The sequence below is a fragment of the Furipterus horrens genome, unplaced genomic scaffold, assembly GCF_987537825.1.
Source record: "Furipterus horrens unplaced genomic scaffold, mFurHor1.1.pri manual_scaffold_8, whole genome shotgun sequence".
In the NCBI taxonomy this organism is placed as follows: Eukaryota; Metazoa; Chordata; class Mammalia; order Chiroptera; family Furipteridae; genus Furipterus; species Furipterus horrens.
This window is the reverse complement of record NW_028327178.1, coordinates 17,379,759-17,401,080: the sequence shown is the minus strand read 5'-3', so window position 1 is coordinate 17,401,080 and position 21,322 is coordinate 17,379,759. Positions and strand designations below refer to the sequence as shown.

The 21,322-nt window shown below is 36.1% G+C and overlaps 1 protein-coding gene across 4 annotated transcripts in view; it reads right to left on the bottom strand.

Moving 5' to 3' along the window:
• DYM (dymeclin) overlaps positions 1 to 21,322 on the bottom strand; it is a 268,960-nt gene that overhangs the window by 154,585 nt on the left and 93,053 nt on the right. For all 4 annotated transcript variants that reach the window (XM_090285536.1, XM_090285535.1, XM_090285537.1 and 1 more), the window contains 3 exons: positions 5,858 to 6,040; positions 3,677 to 3,855; positions 2,257 to 2,382 (listed from right to left, as the gene is read on the bottom strand). In XM_090285536.1, coding sequence (XP_090141662.1) covers positions 2,257 to 2,382; positions 3,677 to 3,855; positions 5,858 to 6,040 — 488 coding nt within the window. The remainder of the gene's footprint in view (positions 1 to 2,256; positions 2,383 to 3,676; positions 3,856 to 5,857; positions 6,041 to 21,322) is intronic.

Below are 21,322 nucleotides of genomic sequence, written 5' to 3'. Positions count from 1 at the left end.
GAAAGACTTCTGGGCTGATTCCTACCTTCTCCAATAAGAAGATATGCCCTCTGCAGAGCACAGCAGACCTCTGTCACTCACAACTGCTGAGGGAGGTCCCACCACCGTTCAAAACAAATGAGTCTAGTCTTTCACTGATAACTATGGACGACAAAGAGCCACAAAGAAAGTAGAAAAGTTCAATAATCTAAAAGAGAGCTATACTACTACATCATATCAAGGCTCTGTTCTAATTATTAATGTATATGAAATACCAAGGATTGAAGTACATGTTTAATAACATGATGATGTAATCAGCCAAAGCCAAATGTAAAAAATTCTACTAAACTAATAACCCAGTTTCTACAACAAATAAATGGTATTAAAAGGTGGGGGAGGGAAAGATGGTCATAGATTTTAAAAAGTCTAAGTAACTAAATACAGTGAAGGGACTTTGGAAACTAATTTGAACCAACCACCTCAAACTGACATCTTAAACGTAATTGGAGAAAATGAATTAAGTACTAGTATTAAAAAATTATTTTATTGGATGTGATAATGGTATAATGGCTATGTATTTTTTAAAAGTCCATTCTTGTTAAAGTGACACAGTGAAATATTTACAAATTAAATTAACCTGTATATATGCAACTTATGAGATTTTTCAGAAGATTTTAGCCAAGATATAAAAGGCAGTGAGGATAGGGAGAAAAGTACGATGGCACAAAAAACCCACTGAAAACTAGAAGAAAATGTCTGTACCCCATGAAGAGTGAAACCTCTAGCCCCATCTCCCATTACCCCAACGTCAAGGAGACTGGAAGAGTCCCCTCTGAGAAACTGATCAGCACAAAACTAAAGGCCTACAGAGAGGAGGATGCCCAGAGAAATGGACCATGTAGAGCAAGTTGTAGTAACTAAGTTCCGCCCACACCCAGAGCTTCCAATCAGCTTTTTAGTGCCTCACTCCTAACTGTGAACAGATAAGCAAGGGGCACCAGGCATCTGAGGAAAGCCTGCAACGGGGACTAAGACAGGAGTCAGACAAGAAAGGGAAACTGAGAAAATACGCAATATGTTTTAATAGATTTAGAGGGGATTCTCCGTTCTGCTAAGTACTGGGAGTTGCATTAGTGATTGGTACATGAATAAAAAACAGGGCAATGATGGGCTACAGAAAAAGTAAAACATGTACAAGGAAGGGAAAGCAATTATCATACACTTCATCTGAGCTAAGAATAGTAGTTAACATAATCATAATAATGTAAAAGCTGAGTTAAACCAAAAACAGTAAGAAGGAAGGAAGAATCTATGCGCTCGAAGGGAGTTGACAACCCAGAGAGAGCACCATCTGTGCAGGAAAAAGAGCTAATAACATCTTCCATCTTAGGAATAGTTAATGTCTAAATCTGAAAAATCTAGAAATAAATATAAGCATTTACAAACATGAACAGAGCTGAAAGCTGGGATTAGGAATAGGGTAGACACTATTTTTCACTAAAACCTAGTACTTCAAACAAACTGCCAGTTATAAAAATAGTCCTGGGCATGTAAAGTACAGCATAGGAAATATAGTCAATAATATTGTAATAACTATGTATAGTGTGGAGGTGGGGGGATTCTAGACTTACCCTGGCGATCACTTTGTAAGGTATTTAAGTGTCTAATCATCACTGTGTTGCACACCTGAACCTAATATATGTCAACTATAATTGAAAAATAAAATTCAAAATATCTACTACTTCTAAGTTTTAACACTATGTCTGTATATACTTTGACACAAAGAAAATACCAAAAAGAAAGATAAAATCAGTTTGGGAATGGAACTCAACAGCAGGACTAAAACTTAAAGAATACAATATATATTATCCTCTCTTTTAAAATATAAAACAATTAATTTTTCAGTTTTCTTCCCTTTGCTCCCTATTCTTTCACTTATTCTGTATACAGGAAGCAAAGCTGTTGGACAATTTGTGCCTCAACTAAAAAGTGGAAATAAAATGTAGAAGAAAAATGAACCCAGTGACAGCAAAAACATTTGACTCAGTTACTAAAGAAACTATTTTAAGAGTGTTTTTAATAGTGGTTAATAGTCATTCAGAGAAAAAAAAAACAAAAAAAAACACCACTTCATAAATGGTTCATAAACCATTTCTAAGTCAGGTGCTAGCAGAAACATCTACCAGAAGGAAAGTAAGAAGAAATGTTAATGCCATAGTAAAGCTTACAGAGGGACGTGTCTGTTCTGTAACTCTAATCTAAGTAATGGGAACTCACCACTTCATGAATGGATCTATTGAAGCCATCATCTTCTGTAAGGATCAACAAAATTATAAGTGCCATATACACATGGTGTGAATTTCTTTCTTCAACATGATACAGAATCTCGAGAATTGGTAAAACCTAGGGAAAATGAATTTTAATTTACTACTTCTATTACTCTATTATGAGAGCAATGTCTTAAACCTTTACACTTTTATTATCTACCCTTTGCTTTAATGTCATAGTTACAAACCGGCCTCTGCCTGCAAGTACTTTCCGTATGTATAGCTAGGACCCCAGGAGAGGAAGTCCCCAGCCTCTGTGCCAGTCTGCTCCCACACAAAGGTTGGGTTTGCAGACACCACGTAGGTCCCAGTCAACAGCTGACACTGAGGAGAGGCAAGTCTGTCTCCAGCCTCACAGAAACATATACACAATAAAGTATTCTTAGGAACACTGTAATGTGTCAAACATGACCTTCTTAATAGCAAAGACTGTAAAATAAAACAATTGTTAACAAAATCAGATCAGCACAGTAAACTTTCTATCCATAGCATATTTTCTAATCATAACTTCATAAATATTTATTATAGAAGAAAGACAAAAGGACAGATAAATACCAGATGAGATATTATCATAGTAATCTATGTAAGAAATTTAAAAACAAAAACCCCAAAAACAAATATAGAAACCCTACCGTACTCTCCCAAGCAAAAACAAAACCTTTCACTCTTCACTAGTACGTATCATATACAGACAACTGCTCCCTGCACCATCGTATATACCAACATCTTACCATGGAACTTTCCAGAACAGATGATGTCACAGGTTTTCTGCTTATTGCTGGGATTTCCCTTAGAATACATTATGTTAAGAATCATCTCTGTGCTCATCATATCCACCATCAACAAACAGGCCTTCTCGTTACAAGTTTTTACTCATATAAGTAGTATGCTGTTACACCCAATTTTGCTATTTCAGCCAATGTTTTCCACAGAGAGCCGGTATGGAGACAGATTCCTTCATTGTTTTTGTCCTTACTGTCACTTTGACACAGAGTATCTTCTTCACATGAATTTTAATATACAGCATTACTCAGTATATTATGTTTACCACTAAAAAAGAGGCTACCAAATACCTCGTGAATCCTGCTATCAACCTGTAAAAATGTGGAGCTGAGGGGACATTCCTTTTGCTGCCAGCAGTGGGTGGCTGCTAAAGACCTAAAGGACCAGTCTGCTCTGTGACGCCATGTCCTACGGGTTCTGTCTCCCACACCCGCCAACTCATGCCTCTGTGTCTGGTGACATCTCCCCATCGATTTCTCAGCCTGAATCACCTTTATGGCAAGTACACTTTCCCTCTGGGGAAAAGAAATTATTCTTCAGAATATTATAAAATACAAAAAGCATGAAATGTTTAGCACGATACTTACAAGATTTTCCATATCTGTGCGAGCTAACATGTACGTTCTAATATTACTGTTCTGATGGAGCAATGTATACAAGAGGAGAGTAGCTTGATCAGATGTCTGCTGCTCACAGAGAGCTGTGTACAAACTGTTAAAATTAATCTGGAAAGCATGTGGAATGGATGAGGGGAAAGGACTGTTATCTGGAATACAAAAACACAAACATTTTAAATATTACATTACTGTTTTCTAGACTGTGCCTTATGTAACTAATAAAAACTCTACTCGTGTATACAATTCAATTCCCATTAATTTTGTGTAAGTTGCTACATTTTAGATTTAAAATTTCAATTTACATATTTTTACTTAAAAAAGAACTAAACTAATGTAAAACATGATGGCCAGAGCTGGTAACACTGTACTGTATAACTGAAATTTGCTGAGAGGGCAGACCTCTGTACTACCTGAACAGCTTTCCAATGATTACATGTATCGCCCCTTATTTAACCCATACAGCAGCCATGCCATTACTCTGACCGGTCTAACAAAGGATGAAATAGAGGCTCAAAGATCACGCAACTTTTCCAAGACCAGCCCTGAGTAAAACACAGATTCACCTCTATTGTGTCCATTACATAATACTGCTTCTTTATTTTTATTTATTTATTTATTTTTTAATACTGCTTCTTTAAATACAGCAATAATTCAGGGAGTCAGTACTACGATAGATGCTCATTTAAGCCTTACAAAGAACCTTGGGCAGTAGAGCTCATAATCCCTGCTTCACAAATCAAGAAACTAGTATTTAAAAAATAAAAACTGGGATATGAACTTAGGTCAACCTAACTCTAAAAGCCAATGTTCTGAATCAGTGTACCACAGTCTTGGAAAAGATGACTATCCCAGGAAGGTTCAACCCTAAATAGTAACATTTGCCCAGAGCGGCAAAAGTAAGAATAGTAGATACACATAATGAACACTGCTTCCTTGCAAAATCTGAGCTAATCATTTTAAAATCTTACCTTGCTTGGTACTTATATAAATACTATTAGTGATAGTATCTCCATATTACAAACAAAGCCATTGAGGCTTATTGAGGTTAAGCAGGCCATGAAGGGCCGCACCGATCTGCAGCGCAGAAGTGTGGCCCGATGTCAGATCGCTTGATTCCAAGACCTGCTTTCTTAACCACTAAGCCGCGCTGTCGGTAAGAGCACAGTAATGGCAATAGAAAATACTACTAGATACATGAGCTTTCACTTTTTACCTGTCACCTTACTAGAGAACTTCCAATTCCTCTGTAAAGAATACCACCAGAATTAGCAAACCACAACAACTAACTGGCATACTCACCCACTGTCTTTAAAGGCAAAGTGCCTCAGAAACCTTAAAAATTCCTATCCAATAACTATAACTTTTTACTCATCTTAATTATGTTAGTGTTGGGATACTTCTTGATAATCTAGTCTAGCATATTAATCTCGCTTTTAGAGTATAACCTTTCGATAAGAAGTACTATGTCTACATAGGACTATCTACTTATGTTCTACCTCACAGTTTGGCAAATTTCAGCCCACAGGCAGGCTACCACCTGGTTTGGAAATAAACTTTTATTGGAATCAGCCATGCTCACTCATTTATGTATTATCTATGCCTGCTTTGTGCTGTGATAGCAGAGTTAAGAGGTGGTGACAGACACCACATGTCCATGCAAAGCCATCTGCCCCATGCAGAAAAAGTTTGCTCAGTTCTGCTCTAATTTTTTTTTTTTGCCCCCTACTTCCAAGGGGTTGATTACCAAATCTTGTTGATTCTATTTCTGTGCTCTAATTTTTTGTTCTATAAAACTCTTAATAGACTTCAAGTGAAAAATTTCAAACAACCTATCCTTTATAGAGTTTTCCAGGTTAATTCCTATCCCTAACAGGTAGGACAGACGGGTCCAAATTAAGCACATGCTAGCTTGGTTATCTGTGAAAGAAATGTAAATTTAAATGGATATAAGGAAGCACGGCCCTCATCTAAGATCTATTTGACTTTTTTTAGAATATAGTCAGGAAAATCTAAGTTGTTCTCGTCATTTATCAATATGAAAACATACTGAACAGTTACCTCCACAACGACTGAAATAAACAATAAGGGGTGAACAATACTCTCTTTCCTCATTAGAAAGGGTACTCAGAGGAAAAAGTAAAGAGCACAAACCTTGTGTATTCTTAAAGGACATAATGGCCTGTCTGTAGGGGTTTGGTGCATCTGCAGCATCTGTCAGGTTGGCCAGCACCAGCAGAAGCAGGAGACTCTGGTTGGCCAGAGGGGAAGCCAGTGCAGGAGCAGCAGCCGCTTTGCTGCCCACACCGCCCAGGGTGAAGACAGCCCAGAGTCCAGCTTGAGAAAAAAATGTACAGGTAAGATGCCCTGGGACTAGTAAGAGAAATATATTTTTGTACAATATTCTATACTTTTTCATATTGAAAGTTTGAAATAACACTCTTTCATGAAAGTAAAGCAAGTCCATTATCTGAAAATTCTCATATTGCCCAAGGATATAAACTTTTTAAAGACTATATCATTCTCTACTTCCATAATTCCACTCCCAATTCCCATAGATAACCACCATTAAGTTTCTAATATATCTCTTCATATTTTCTTTATATATCAAAACACAGTCATAAGAAAATTTCATGCACAACTTTATACTCATATCTGAAAACCTAAGCAAAATATTGAAATATCTAGAAAAATACAAGTATCAAAATTGGCCAAAAAGACAAAATCCTGAATTGGCAAATAACCCTAGAAGAGAGAAAAAATGAGTCAAAGAGCTAACCCTAAAAACAAACTATGTCTAGATATTTTTTACAAATAAGCCTAACAAACCCTCAAAGTACAGATAATTCTCATATTATATACAAGCAGTTCCAAAGTAAAAGCATGACTGTTACCTAGACAACTCATTTGACAAATCTAGAGAAACCCTGATCCAGAAACTGGATAAAGACTGTAATTAAAACAAAATAGAGAAATTAACATTGATTTTTCAGATAGCCTAAATCAAACAAAAGGAGGTGAAATTTTGTAGAAAAAAATTTTCAAGTATAAATGCATCACGATCAAGGAGGTTTTGTTGCTGAAATGAAAGAATGAGTCACCATTAAAAAAACTGAATTGCTCTTCATTTTAAAAAGATGGAACAAAAGAAAATATGGTCATCTCAAGAGGTGACAATTTTTAAAAACAATTTATTTATTTATTTGTTTAATTTTAGAGAGAGGGGAAAGGAGAAAGAGAGGGAGAGAAACATCACTGTGTGGTTGCCTCTCACTCACGCCCCCAACTGGGGACCTGACGTGCAATCTAGTTATGTGCCCTGACTGGGAATCGAACCAGCGACATTTAGTTTGCAGGCCGACGCTCAATCCACTGAGCCACAGCAGCCAGAGCGAGATGACAATTTTTTTATTGAACTTAAAACCTATTCTTAATTTAAAGAAAAAGAATTCTTACACACTAGAAAGGAAAAGAAACCATTTGGTTTCAAGAGTCTACCTAATCAGAAATCCACAGTGGTCAAACATTGGAAGAATTCCCGTTAATATAACCAACATCAGCACTGTGCTACTGGTACTCCATGCAAAAGATATTAAGGAAAGAAAAAAAAAGGACAAAAACAAAAAACCAAAAAACCCACTCCAATCTGTTTGGACACTATCCAATACAGTAACTACTGGCCCCTGCTAGTGGCTTTGGGCACTTGAAATGTGGCTATGTAGTCCGAATTGTATTGCACTCTAAGTATAAAATACACACTGAGTTCCAAAGACTTCATACAAAAAAAAAAAAAAAAAAAATTAAAATCTGTCACTCATTTTTTAATATTGATTATATGTTGAAATTATAATATTTTGGATAAATTGTATTAAATAAACAATAAAGTGTATTGTTAAAGTAAACTTCACCTGCTTATACTTTTTTAATATGACTTCTAGAAAATTTAAAATTACATATGTGGTTTTGCATCTATGGTTCACATTTTTATTGGGCAGAGATGTTCTAGAACATCAAGAGAGTCAAGTGACACACTATTAGAACTAACAGATTTTAGTACTGTTCTATAACAAAAAAAATAAACATATAAAAAATCAAAATCCTGCATATACATGAGCAATAATTAGAAAGCCCAATCACAACAGCAACAAACCCAATTAAATATTCAGGAATGAAAGACAAATACCATATGATCTCACTTATAAAAGGAATCTAATGAACAAAATAAATTATTGAGCAAAATAGAAGCAGAGACATGGAAACATGGAGCAGACTGACAGTGGCCAGAGGAAAGAGGGGAGAAGGGAATGCTGGAGGGAAAGGGAAGGGATTTGTCCAAGAACATGTGTGAGTGACCCATGGCCATGGACAACTGTGTGGGGACTGACTGTGGGAGCGGGGGCAGGCTGGGTGCAGGAGGGCAAACAGGGAAAAACTGGGACAACTGTAATGGAATAAACAAGATTTTTTTAAAAAACCACAAAGAAATGTGGAAGGCCTTTAAGCAGACAACCACAGAACGTGACTAAAGCCCATATGAGATCTGAATTAATATAAAAGTACAACATATTTCTGGACAAAAAGACTCAATACTGTAAAACTGCCCTGAAGTTAATTTAAAATTCAATATAACCACTATCAAAATACCAAGAGGAATTTATGCAAAATTGATATTTTGTAATACAGTGTAAATAAAATATTGCTGGATGTGAAAATACATAAGAAAAAAATTTTGAGGACTAACCTGGGTAGGAATGGTCCTGGTCAAACAGCAAAATTTTTATAAAACTATAGTCATTTAAAAGTATGATATTAGCTGTAGACAATTCAATGGAAATGAGTTCAGAACAGAACCACATGTGTTTGAGAATTAACCTTATGATACAGTCAGTATTCTAAATCAGTAAGAAAAAAAATAAAATTTTATAACTGTCTTTGGGACAACAGAATTTAATCATTTCCCTAATATTTAACTATAGGAGTATGTGTATAAACCTTGAGTTGATAAAGCCTTTTTCTTATGCAAGACATAAAATTCAAAAAGATATAAAGAATAGTAATTTCACTACTTAAAAATGAAGTACTTTATGTAATGAGTTAATTATAAACCAGATGAGAGAAAATATTTGCTACATATAAAATAGAAAAGAATATTTGTTTTTTAAAAAGACCTCTTGCAAATCAGCAAGAAAGCTAACAATCCAAAGTAAAAATAAGCAATAAAAAGCCAAAGTAATAAAAAGAGAAAATTAATACAGTAAGATCCATGAGAACACAATTATTTTTAAGATTTACAACACCCAGTATTGTTAAAGGTACAGAAAACAATCAACAGTGAGCAAAGTCATACAGAATTTTTGGAAGATGTTTGGCAGTTCTCATGAAATAAAAAAATGCATATCCTCATCAACCTAACAATTTTTTTCTTGCACTAAAGAATATCTGAATCACCTAACACAGGATATTAATGAACAGAAACAAATGAGCAAAATAGAACCAGAGGCAAGTAAACAAGGAGCAGACTGACAGGGATCAGGGGGGAGGGGGAAGGAAGATGGGGGAAAGGAGGAGAAGGGTCTAGTCAAGGAACTAGTACAAATGACCCATGGACGTGGACAACGGGGTAACGGGGTGGGGATGGACTGTGGAGGAAGGGGTGGGCGGGGTGGGAGTGAGCAACAGGGGAAAAAGTGGGACAATTGTAAAAGAGAAAAAGAAAACAAAAAAAAGAACATTTGAATAGGTACACAAAGATGCACATACAGGAATACTTTAATTTGTTTATAATTGTCAGAAAATGAAAACAATGTGGATGTTCACCAAGAGCAATGGTTAATCCATACTATGAAACATGATATAAAGAGGTAGATATCTATGTACTAACAAATACATATCACTAAGGAATACTGTTAAGTAAAAAGAAGCTACAGAAAAATTGAAGTTAATAATTAAAAAATCATTCACTCCAATCATATGTGTATATGTGTATGTGTGAGTGTCTGTTTATTTTAGAAACAGTAAGGACAAAGTATAGATCGTACTGGCAAAAGAAATTACCTCTGGCATGGGATTCAAGAGGCACTTATGCTTTATTTGTATAGTTAAATGTTTTGCACTAAGAATATATTCATTTCACTTATTTCTTTAAAAATAAATTTAAGATAGTAAAATTAAAATAGAACAAAACAGACTCAACTAGTATATAAGGTCTGTCTGGAAAAAGTCTAACCATGTTAATATAACAAGAATGGTTTGTGCAACATTGATGTAAACTGGCAGCCAAGGAGAGTGGACTGGAACGCACAGCTGTGAACAATGACGACTTTACTGTACTAGTCAGTGAGAGTGGTAGGCGCCATTGAGTGAGCATGTACACTGTGTGACCGTCACATTAAAAATGACTGAGCAAGTAAAGCAACGAATCTGCACCACATTTTGCATTAAGCTTGAACATTCCTCTGTGGAAACTATTCAGGTGATTCAGAAGGCCGCAGCTATGGGCAACTGGTGATTGGCAGCTTCATCATGATGATGTGACTGCTCATCACATCTCTTAAAGAGTTTTTGGTAAAACATCAAATCACCCAGATCGCTTTGTCCCCCTGCAGCCCAGATTTGGCACCCTGCATCTTCTGGCTTTTCCCAAAACTAAAATCACATTTGAAAGGGAAGAGATTTCAGACCGCTGATGAGATTCAGGAAAATATGATGGGGCAGCTGCTGACAACTGGGAGAACTATGCGAGGTCCCAAGGTGCCTACTTTGAAAGGGACTGAGGTGTCATTGTCCTATGTACAATGCTTCTTGTATCTTTTTTAAATAAATGTCTCTATTTTCCATAGTATGTGGCTGGGTGCTTTCTGGACAGATCTTGTATTATTATGTAAAATATGGAAAAACCTCATTAGTAAATCATTAAGTGAAAAGGCAATTCACAGAACAGTTTATATATACAAATAATGTGCTCCCCACTCCCTTTTTTTTTTTTTTTAACTTTCAGAGAGAGGGGAAGGGAGAGAGAAAGAGAGGGAGAGAAACATTGATATGCAAGACATAAGATACATCAATAGGTTGCCTCTTGCACGCCACCAACTGGGGACCTGGCCTGCAACCCAGGCATGTGCCCTACCTGGAATCAAACTGGCGACTTTTCTGTTTGCAGGCTTGCACTCAATCCACTGAGCCACACGAGTCAGGGCTGTTTGATTTTTTTATTGTAAGTATATTATACACATCTACATGTATACATGTGACTGCGCCTTCAGGTGCCTGGCAGAGGAGGTGTAGTTGATGATGGTTACCTCTGATCAAGGAGAAGAGAGCAGGAGTGAAGGTGGCTTGAAAAAGTCTCATATTGTGTTCAGTGCTTACTCTGTTCCACCCTTTATAACATAGATATATTCAAGCATAACTTAAGCAATTCAAAAATAATAAGGAAAGAAGTAAGAGAATCAAGTTCCTGGTCACTGACCCCAGAAAATGTGATGCAATACACACGTGGGCTAGGAATACAGCCCCGAGACTTTTGTTTTTAAAATGTGCCTCCTGCTAGTTTTGGAGGGGTAATCACCCACATGTTAACGCTGCTCAGATCTAAGATGGTGGCAATAGGCATGACATTATCTTTGCACAGGTCTAATTTTTTAATACTTATTATAATTGGCAGACGCCATTTTTACAAGCATACCTTTGTTAAAGAAATGCTTTTGTAAAGAAATTTAAAATGAAGAGCAAATTAGGCAACGCTGATAAATTTGATTTTTCCTGAACACAGGCAGATACCTTTTATTTCTTCTTTACACTGTAAACAATTTAGTGTGAACATTTGTTCATTTCTAACATTTTGCATTTTCTGAACACACCACATAAAACTACCTCATGGATATCCTACCAACATATTATTTCTTACATATGTGGCCCTGCAAATCTCAAACTTTTTCTGTGACTCGTTGGAATGATTTTACTATTAATTCTTAAGAAGGTGTTATTTGAAGGGGAGGGGTTAATATCCCTCCTGCCCAAGTTTCAGAGCTTCCCAGAGTAGTTCAAACTGCACAGCCTATCTGCTATAAAACTTCAGTGTGCGTACAAGTTAACTTGAGGCCTAGCAAGAGAAATCAGCAGGAAGGATTTTAAAATTAATATAGAAAGGATTTTAAGACAATTGAGGAAGATAGAAAAGTTTCGGTTAAGCACAATGGTTAATCCTTTTCATTACGAAAATCTGGACAATTGGATAAAAAATATCAATTGATCATTACACATCATAAATTTAAATTTATTCAAAACAATGTTCACGATATTTAGTTCAAAAACTTGGGACATTTAATAATAAAATCAAAATTACATAAGAAAGTACAACCAGTAGCCAACTATTATTTGCTTTGGGACTGATCTGTTGTTTATTTTACCATTTAAAAAAATTTCCAATCACTTCCTTCCACTCAGAGTATGTTCCATAACTATCTACCTCTATATCCACCACTGTTTGTTCCAGGACTGCAAGCAAAGAAAAGCACCATTAGAAAATTCAGTCTGCAACAAAAATAATCACAAAATGCTCTCCAAGGTAAAAACGTAAGTGTTCTCCCTGCCTCTTCATAGCTGTGCATCTTCATTACTAGGAGAAATAAGAGTTGACTACCACTGGACACGTTTCACAAAGTTCTGATTCTCTTTTAGCACAACTTCACTCTCCTGTTTTTCTTCCCTTCAAGTTTTTCCAAGAGGACTGAGAAACTGCTTATAATATTAGACAAAGTAACATTTTATTGGGAAACTATGCCCCCAGCCCACCCACAAACAGCCCTCCTTCCTTTCTCTGGTAAATATCACTGCGATGTTGCCTTCCTTATAGGGAGAAAGGAGGCAGCCTGCCATTGCCTACATTGTAGTTTAAACTGGCCCATAATATTGGACCAGAGTTCTTCCAAAAGTTCATTTCTTTTTGCTGATCCAAGCCTCTGATCTGTGACCCAAGAATCTTAGTGGAATTGCATTTTCCTGTTGGGAAGAAAAAAAAGAAAAGCCTTCTCCCCACCAGAAAAATAAGGGAAAGTTACAGTATATTTCTTTCTCCTTTAAGAACCAAAGTTTTAAAATTGTATCCCTCAGGTCCTCCAAATAAACTTTTAAAATAAAATTCATCTAACTAAAAATTAAAAAGTCCTGAAATTAACTAATAGAACAAATCTGGTGTTGATGATTCAATTTTTTTTTAAAGTACTGACTCAAGATTACTTAACCTTAATAATAAAAATGTGAGGAAGATACAAAATTTGACAAACTTAAACATCAATACAAATAATAATCATTGAGAAAAAAAAACTCTAGTTTTACAAAATATTGAACACAAAAATAAATGTAATTTTTTAAAAGTATTTATTTTTAGAGAGAGGGGAAGGGAGGGAGACTGGGAGGGAGAGAAACATTGATTGGTTGCCTCTCACAAGTCCCCAACAGGGACCCAGCCTGCAACCCAGGCATGTGCCCTAACCAGGAATCAAACATGAGACCTTTTAGTTTGCAGGATGACACCCAACCCACTGAGCTACACTGATCAGGGCAAAAAAATAAACATCATTTTATTAAGACGGTGAAATTACTGTATTTTCATATAGTAATATGTTACTTGTCCAACTATAACTGATTTCTTGTATGTAACAAATATATCACAAAACATTATTCAATCAGAACTATAAAAAATGATACCACACAATAGCTTCCATAGTTATAATAACCTGCTAAGAGGGTCATATTCATATATTTGAACCTATAATATTGTATCAAACCAGATACCTTGAAATAATTAAGGAGCCCTACCAGGCAGCTCAGTTGGTTGGAGTGTCGTCCCATACACCAAAAAGTTTTGGTTCAAATCCTGATCAGGGCACATACCTAGGTTGTGGGTTTGATCCTCAGTCAAGGCACTACGGGAGGCAACCAACTGATGCTTCTCTCTCAGATCAATGTTTCTCTTTCTCTCTCAAATTAATAGGCATATCCTCAAGTGAGGATAATAAAAAAGAATTAAGGATAAGCAGGTCAGCTATTAGAAACATGGATGAAAATGCTGCTAGAGACATTTCAATTAACACAGATAAAAGGCTAAACGGTCGATAAATACCTGGTGAGTGCCTGTTAGAGATAGGACTCATGCCAGGCACCAAAAATACAAAGAATACAACTTCCTGCTTTTGAGGAAGTTGACAGCAGAAGGGGAAGATGAGCATTCAGACAACCACAAAGCAATTTTAATTGCCATAATGATCCAACAAGTAAGCCTAACTCTTCACAACACCCATGCTTTTCCTCTGTAAGTGAGTGAAATAATAAGGGAAGACAGTTTCACCAATAAAACTTTTAAACATACATTCCAGGGCAAACACTGTGGCAGAGTCGGCTGCCTGATTCCAAGACAATGTTTCTCCCTTTGTTCCTTTTTATTAACAAAGCCCTGGGATCTAAAGCTGGGCAGGACGCTATTTTCCAATCTTGCTCACAGCAAACTGTGGCCACACGACTAAATTCCAGCCAATGGGATGTGACTGGGAGTAGCATATGCAAGTTTTCAGTTATATCCTTAAAAGGTAGCTGTTTTCTGTTCGTATCTTCTCCTTTCCCATTGGCTAGAACCCCGATACACTGGTAGGGAGACAGGTTTGACTTTGTGCATGAGGACACCGCCCACGGGAATGACAAAATGAGACAGGAGAAAGTGGTACCTAGATGAGCTCAGGAAGCAAACCCGCCTATACCCCAGACCAGCTTAAACTTTACTGTGAGAAATGTAAACCTTCCACCATGTGTACGCCACTGGTAGCTATCTGATCTCTATTAAAAGCCAAACCAATATCCTAAATAATACAAGTATGTATCGAAAAGTTTCAGAAGATTGTTGGTTAGCGATCTTTTAATAAGGAAGTTTTAAAAATCCTTTGCCCATAATAATAAAAAACTTTTAAAGATAATTATAGATTAGTATGCTCTTGTAAAAAATAATACAGAGAGATCCCACGCACCTTTTATCCAGTTTCCTCCAATGGTAACTTCTTACAAAACTATAGTACAATATCACAATCAAAATATTAACATTGACAGTCAAAATAATGAATAACTCAATTCCATCATCAGTTAGATCATCTACATGAAAAACATTTTGTCCAACGATCACTGAACTTACTCTGAAGTTGAATCCTTCCAAGGTTCCCAACTCACTTATACTCCAGCCACAGAGGAAAATCATTGCCTGACTGCCTGTGCTCTTATATACACTCAGGTCACCATTTATTAAGGGCCTGCTACAAACCAGGCAAAATGCAAGAAAATGAATTAGCCACTGACGAACCTAAAGGCAATGGCGCCCCTTCCATGGAGTTTACAGTTGAAGAAAAAATGGACAGGAAACAGAAACAAGCAAGTAAGTAAACTGCAATGAGTTTTCGGGGAGAAAAAGAATGCTACCTAAATGTCATGTTAATTCTTGAAGGAAAAAAGAATTAGAAATCTATCAATGAACAGAACTGACCATTTTTCATAAGTTTTTAAAAATTTTTCTCCCATTTCTTTTTTTTACTTTCTTCTTGCTTGGAAAATCCTTCAAGGTCCAAATTAAATCCGTTCATTCTAATACATGACGCAAAACGTAACTATTCCCTCCTCTCTGCTAACACAGCACTCTGGTTACACTCCCTATCACTAACCTACCAGTGTCTGGCTTTGACTGTACTTATGTCTGTTGCATATGCACAAGTCTTCCTGTTAACTCCTTGTTGGAAGTTACAGCTTTTTTGTATTTTATATTTCTTGGAGGGCTCAAACTTACACACTTAATTTGTTCCTTTATTTACTTATTGCACTCCAATTTACTCTCTTGCTTCACTTACCAAAGTATATAATGATGTAGATTTCATATTTTACAGTCTATAAATATAAGTTTTATATTTGCTATTTAAAGGAAAAGCATATTATTTTTAAAGTTCTAAACATAAGTGACAAAATTGGCTTTAATTCTATGTTATAAATGACAGTGCTTCCACGTGGATGAGGGTACTTTCAGAAACTAGTAGTTGCGCTGTAAAAGGGTATAACATTTAGAAAGGACAATCTGGCAATGTGCATCATAAGACATTAAAAATATGCAGATTACCTGGCTCAGTAAGTCAAGTTCTACAATTTATTCTACAGAATGAATTTAAAGATCAAATTAAAGCTGTTTGTCTTAAGTCTCAGTAAAAATGTATACTCAAATACATAATAAGAAATTGTTTGTGTTACTTGTGACATATTCATCAAAACAATTAAAACAAAGCCCACGGTTAGAAATCCAGGCATATTACCCAGGATGGTCAACAAGGTTAACACTTTCCCAGAATGTCATATAGTTTTTACTATGTGAACTTCCAAGAATGTATCATTCAGTTTAATGCTTTTCAACTAATGTTTTTAAAATAATCTTTTATATATCCAAAATTCAAAACATTTTATAGAAAATAGTGAGGGGATCGAATTTCATTACGAATATAACTGGTATGACAAAACTACTGACATTTTGAAGAATGAACCGATGAACTGAGTGTAAAAAAAAAGTAGATGTTTGTCTCTGATGTTGTTGGTAGTAAGAAGGCATCATAGCGTCAAGTCCAGAGTGAGCTATTCTCTACCTTGGGCACACACAGTAAACATGTTTCCCTAAGATCTTCCACATTGAGCCCTTGATTTTGTTAAGTGTTATACCCTAGAGGCAGAATTTGAAAAGGTGTTAAAGAAAATCCTGGCAAAGGGAGTAAAATGAGTGAGAAAAAAAAATGACTAGAATGGAAGAGAATATGTTACTATTTACAAGATAACTGTTAACCATAATTACTTGATCAAGAAACAATGTTTTAAACATTTCATATAAAACACACTAGTTTGTTACTTAAATATATGAGGTCTGTCCAGAAAAAGTCCAACCACTGTTAATATAACAAGAATGGTTTGCGTGATATCGATGTGACCTGGCAGTCAAGGAGAGTGGACTGGAATGTGCATGTGTGAACAACGACGACTTCACTGTACTAGTCAGTGGGGGCAGTAGATGCCATTGAGTGAGCATGTGCACTGTGTGACTGCCTCTTTCAAAATGACTGAGCGAGTAGAACAACAAATCTGCACCACATTTTGCATTAAGCTTGAACACTCCTCTGCGGAAACTATTCAGATGATTCAGAAGGTCGCAGTTATAGGCAGCTGGTGATTGGCAGCTTCATCACTACAACATGCCTGCTTGTGCATCACGTCTCATGCAGAATGTTCTTGGCAAAACATCTAATCATACAGGTAACTTTTGGCTTTTGTATCTTGTATCTTTCTTCAATAAATGTCTCTATTGTGTATATTACATGGCTGTATACCTTGTAGACACACCTTGTAGGCCTTTAGTGTGCTTTAAAAAACTGGCTGAATATTACCATACACATATAATTTTTAAAACTTAAAACAATGGTAAATAGGTTCCAAATTAGCATTTTTAGCAGAATGTATAACTTTCACGAATGGATTACTGACCTAAGTGGTAAATGTCTGCATTGTATAAACAATATAGGACAGCCAGTTGTTAGGGTGTGACTACAAAGGTACACAAGGGAACTTTCTGGGGGGATGAAATTGTTCAATATCTTTTTTTTTTTTTTTTTACTTTGGTTTTTCACTTACAGTTGTCCCCTTTTCCCCTAATTCCTCTCCCCCACCCAACCCACCCCCTCTCCCGCAATCATATCCCTCCCCGTTGTCCATGAATGTCTTCATTTCTAAAATGAGAATATAGTAAAAGAGACCATAGAATTTTTTATAAGTTCACAAGATATCCTGAGAACAGCATTTGTTAAAAGAAATATATTAAAATGTTGGTTTAATGAGGGAAAAACCACATTTGATATTGTATCTTTATTAAAGGGCAGAATCCTCCAGTACCTCTTTTTCTATGTAATCAACTGATGTGTTAAGAAAACATAATCTCTAATAATTACTTTTGTCATTTTAAAATGAATGTAAAACAGCAATAAATAAATACATAAATAAATAATAAAGTGAATGTAGTACAGCAGCACATGCAATCTTGAATGGCCAGTCACACTATAGAGCTAGAAAAGTGGGGGAAAGGTCATGAACAGATTCACTTGTTTACACGTAAAGCACTTTTAAATATCTGATGACTACTAGTTCCTAAAACAGTTTTAAGTAAAATTCAATTTTCCTAACACAGAGCAACATGATATTATTACCCCCATCCCGTGTCCTAAAAGGAATGCTTTAACCGTCGCAAAAAAGAAAGAAAAAAAAAAAAAAAAACACCATAAGAGAACAGAGGAAAATATTTTAAAATTTCATAGCACAGTATAAGATATTTTATTCACCTCCATAGTTTGAAACGTCAGACTCTCTGACTTATAATCTGGCATAATATAAGCCATATGGAACTTTTTGAAATTTTTATTCCTTTAAGAATAGAAAATAGAACAATTATTAAAGAAAAAGTTAAAAAAGTGCACTGAAATAATTTAATATTTTATGAGAATAACTCTTTTCAAAAAGGGAAAACAGTGCACATTAACAGAATTTATCTGTCTCAGTAAAAATCTAGATCCACACATGCCTAAAATAAACGAGACCCTAAGAAGGGTCGGGCACTATATTGAAGTGTAAAGCATAAAGGGAAACAAAATGAATAAGAAACCTAGTACTTTCAGAAGTAATTCTATCTCATACCCACATGCAAAAACATTAGGCAAACTATCTGTGATCCATAAAATAAGAAAGGGGCACTGTGAGCTTAGAGGACAGACAACCCTTTCTTTGCATAGAACCATATCTGGTTCCAGAGAACTTCAGTTCATCTGTCCTGGTGTCAGCCTCTGAAGCAGTGTTTCCCAACACGAGGCATGGACCACTGGTGATGTGAGGGATGGTTATGCGCTGTACTTTTTAAAAATATCCAATAATTATGCATATTAGAAATATGTATAACTAGCACTTTGATCTCACAATTTTCAAGAATTTACTACTTAGTATTAGGATAGAGTAAATATGCTTAAAACTTTTGGAGAAAAGAAGTCTATCGGAATTCAAGCTGTGCTCATATAAGACAAGATCATGGCAGTTACACGGATGTGGCTAAGCCAGAGGAATAAAGGTCTCTAGGAAGATAAGTCCTCATATCACAGCTCCAAATATCTGGCAGTGCCTACACCTCTACAGTAGTCCCCCTCATCGAATGAAATAAGCCTTGTCCCCACAACATTACCCTTTGACACAAGGTCTCTAACCCTTCAGCACCCTCACCACCCCTCCATCTGCTAGTGATGAAGTAACTACCCCCAAAACACAAAATGCACATATGTGTGTTGATGACAGCAGAGAAACATAAGTACCTTTCAACGAGTTTTAACTAGATGCAACATTCAACTGAGGAAATTCAACACCACGATATGCCACCCCTGTGAAAATTGCAGGGCCTTATTATATCTAGAGTTTTCATTCATACTGCAGACACTCAAAAACAAAGAATAAACATACTTTAACAATGCCAGTGACCAAAAAAAATCTATTTAAAACCCCCACATATAAGTTCCTAGGAAACGGAGAAGCCAAAGAACTTATACACAAAACCCATGGACATGAACTAAGGAACTAAGGAACGGAGGGACTGTTGGAGGGAAGGGGGGTATGAGGTAGAGGGGGGAAAAGGGAGAAAAAATTGGGACAAGTGTAATAGCATAATCAATAAAATATACCTACGAAAAAGGTTTCTACATAGTAAAAATCTTAGCCTAATTGCCTTACATTAGCCTTCAAGTTCTACTCATGAAGAAGTAAATATAAATCAAATTACTGCAGATGTAATAAAGTATGTTGTATAGATTTATTACTACCTTCAATAACAGTCACTTTTTCCATATACGTCTCCCACTATTACATTTCTGGGAATTAAAAACTGGCTCCACGCTAGATGGCCACAGATAAAAGGATCTGTGAGTAACTACTACGCCCTGGACACAAGTGACACACAAGGAAAGATGGAAAGAGTTTCTTCCCCAAACTCTGGCCACTTCAGCGTTAGTGATAATACCGAGAAGAAAGCCTTAGTGATGGAGAATGGTGTCCCGGACCTTAAAGGCAGCAATAATAATGTCATCTATCATCAAAGAAGAAGATGGGAGCCTGGGAGGCACTAGGAAACAGAATCTTTGAAATGAGAGGATATACTTACTGCAAAAAGATGATTCCAAATTACTGAATCTAGAAGGTTCATGAGATATAAATAAATGATCAGCAAACAGAAGTCACAGATAGCAAGTGTGGGACTTGGGAATAAAAGTGACACTATAGACTAGAATAGTCTAAAAGTATTCATGAAACTGAAAAAATACTCCCAAAGCATTCAATTCAATAAGCAGTTAATAAACACACAGTAACAACAGTTTCCAAAGTGAATGAGAAAAGAACCCTGTGTTTTGTCTAAGAAATATGAAGACACACTAAACTTTAGCAGGGGGTATTCTCCAGATTGGAACTGGTGCTGCGCTTGGCCCATCTATCAGGTAGCGGGGGCCATGCCCACAACAGGAGTGACAGAGGCATCCACGCCTTCTCTTTCAACATAGTGAGACATCTTGTGGTTCAGTGTGCTTAATTATATTATCTAGCTTTAACTAAACTGACTCTCATAAAAAGCTATTTTAAAAATAATGGAACCATAAAACTGTTTTTAAGCTTTCTGGCAAAGAAATCACAGAGAGAGAAACTAGATATTAAAGATTCAAATACAAGCAAACACCACAAAACACAGCAGAGCTGACCTTTCTACTACCTGTGTGGGCCCTTTGCTAGCCATTCTGTAAGCTAACAACAAAGGCAATAGTAACCAGACCTCTGAAGAAAACCGCCTTCCATCCATTACCAAGACTCTCTGAAATACAGATTTTTACCAACTATTATTAACAATAAACATGGGTCTAAATACATAACTGCTCCTTGAGACATTAAATGACACTACGAAGACATGGTGATTAGAAAGACATTTAAAAACTCACCAAGATGATTATTAATAATTTTTGTCTTATCAAAAAGATTTTCTGTATGTTAATAAACACAACTTTAAATACTTTAAAGTTTTTATTTATCTTACCCTCTGGACAATGTCAATTTAAGGAGTTCTCATAATGTATATAATATATTAGTATAACAATGCATTATGTAATTTATAAATCAATTCACTTAAATCAACAGTCTGCTTTAAAAGCATATGTCGATGAAATGTATGATCAATAAAGTTTAAAGACCACTATACTCAAGGGACTGTTAGGTGGAGGGGGTGACAGAGGAGAAGAAAAGGGGGAAGAAAAAGAGAAGGTTCTGCCATTTAATTATGATCTACACAAATACCACATTTAAGTCTCACCAAGTAGTATCATCACCCACCCAATTTTACAGATAAAGAAATTAAACTCAAAGAGGCTAAGGTCCTTATTCACGTAATAGAGCCAATCAGACCTGCACCCAAGTTCTTCAAAGTCTAAAGCAGATGCGCTCACACCCACTGCCCTCACTGCTTCTCTGGCTCCAAAAATATAAAGGGTCCCC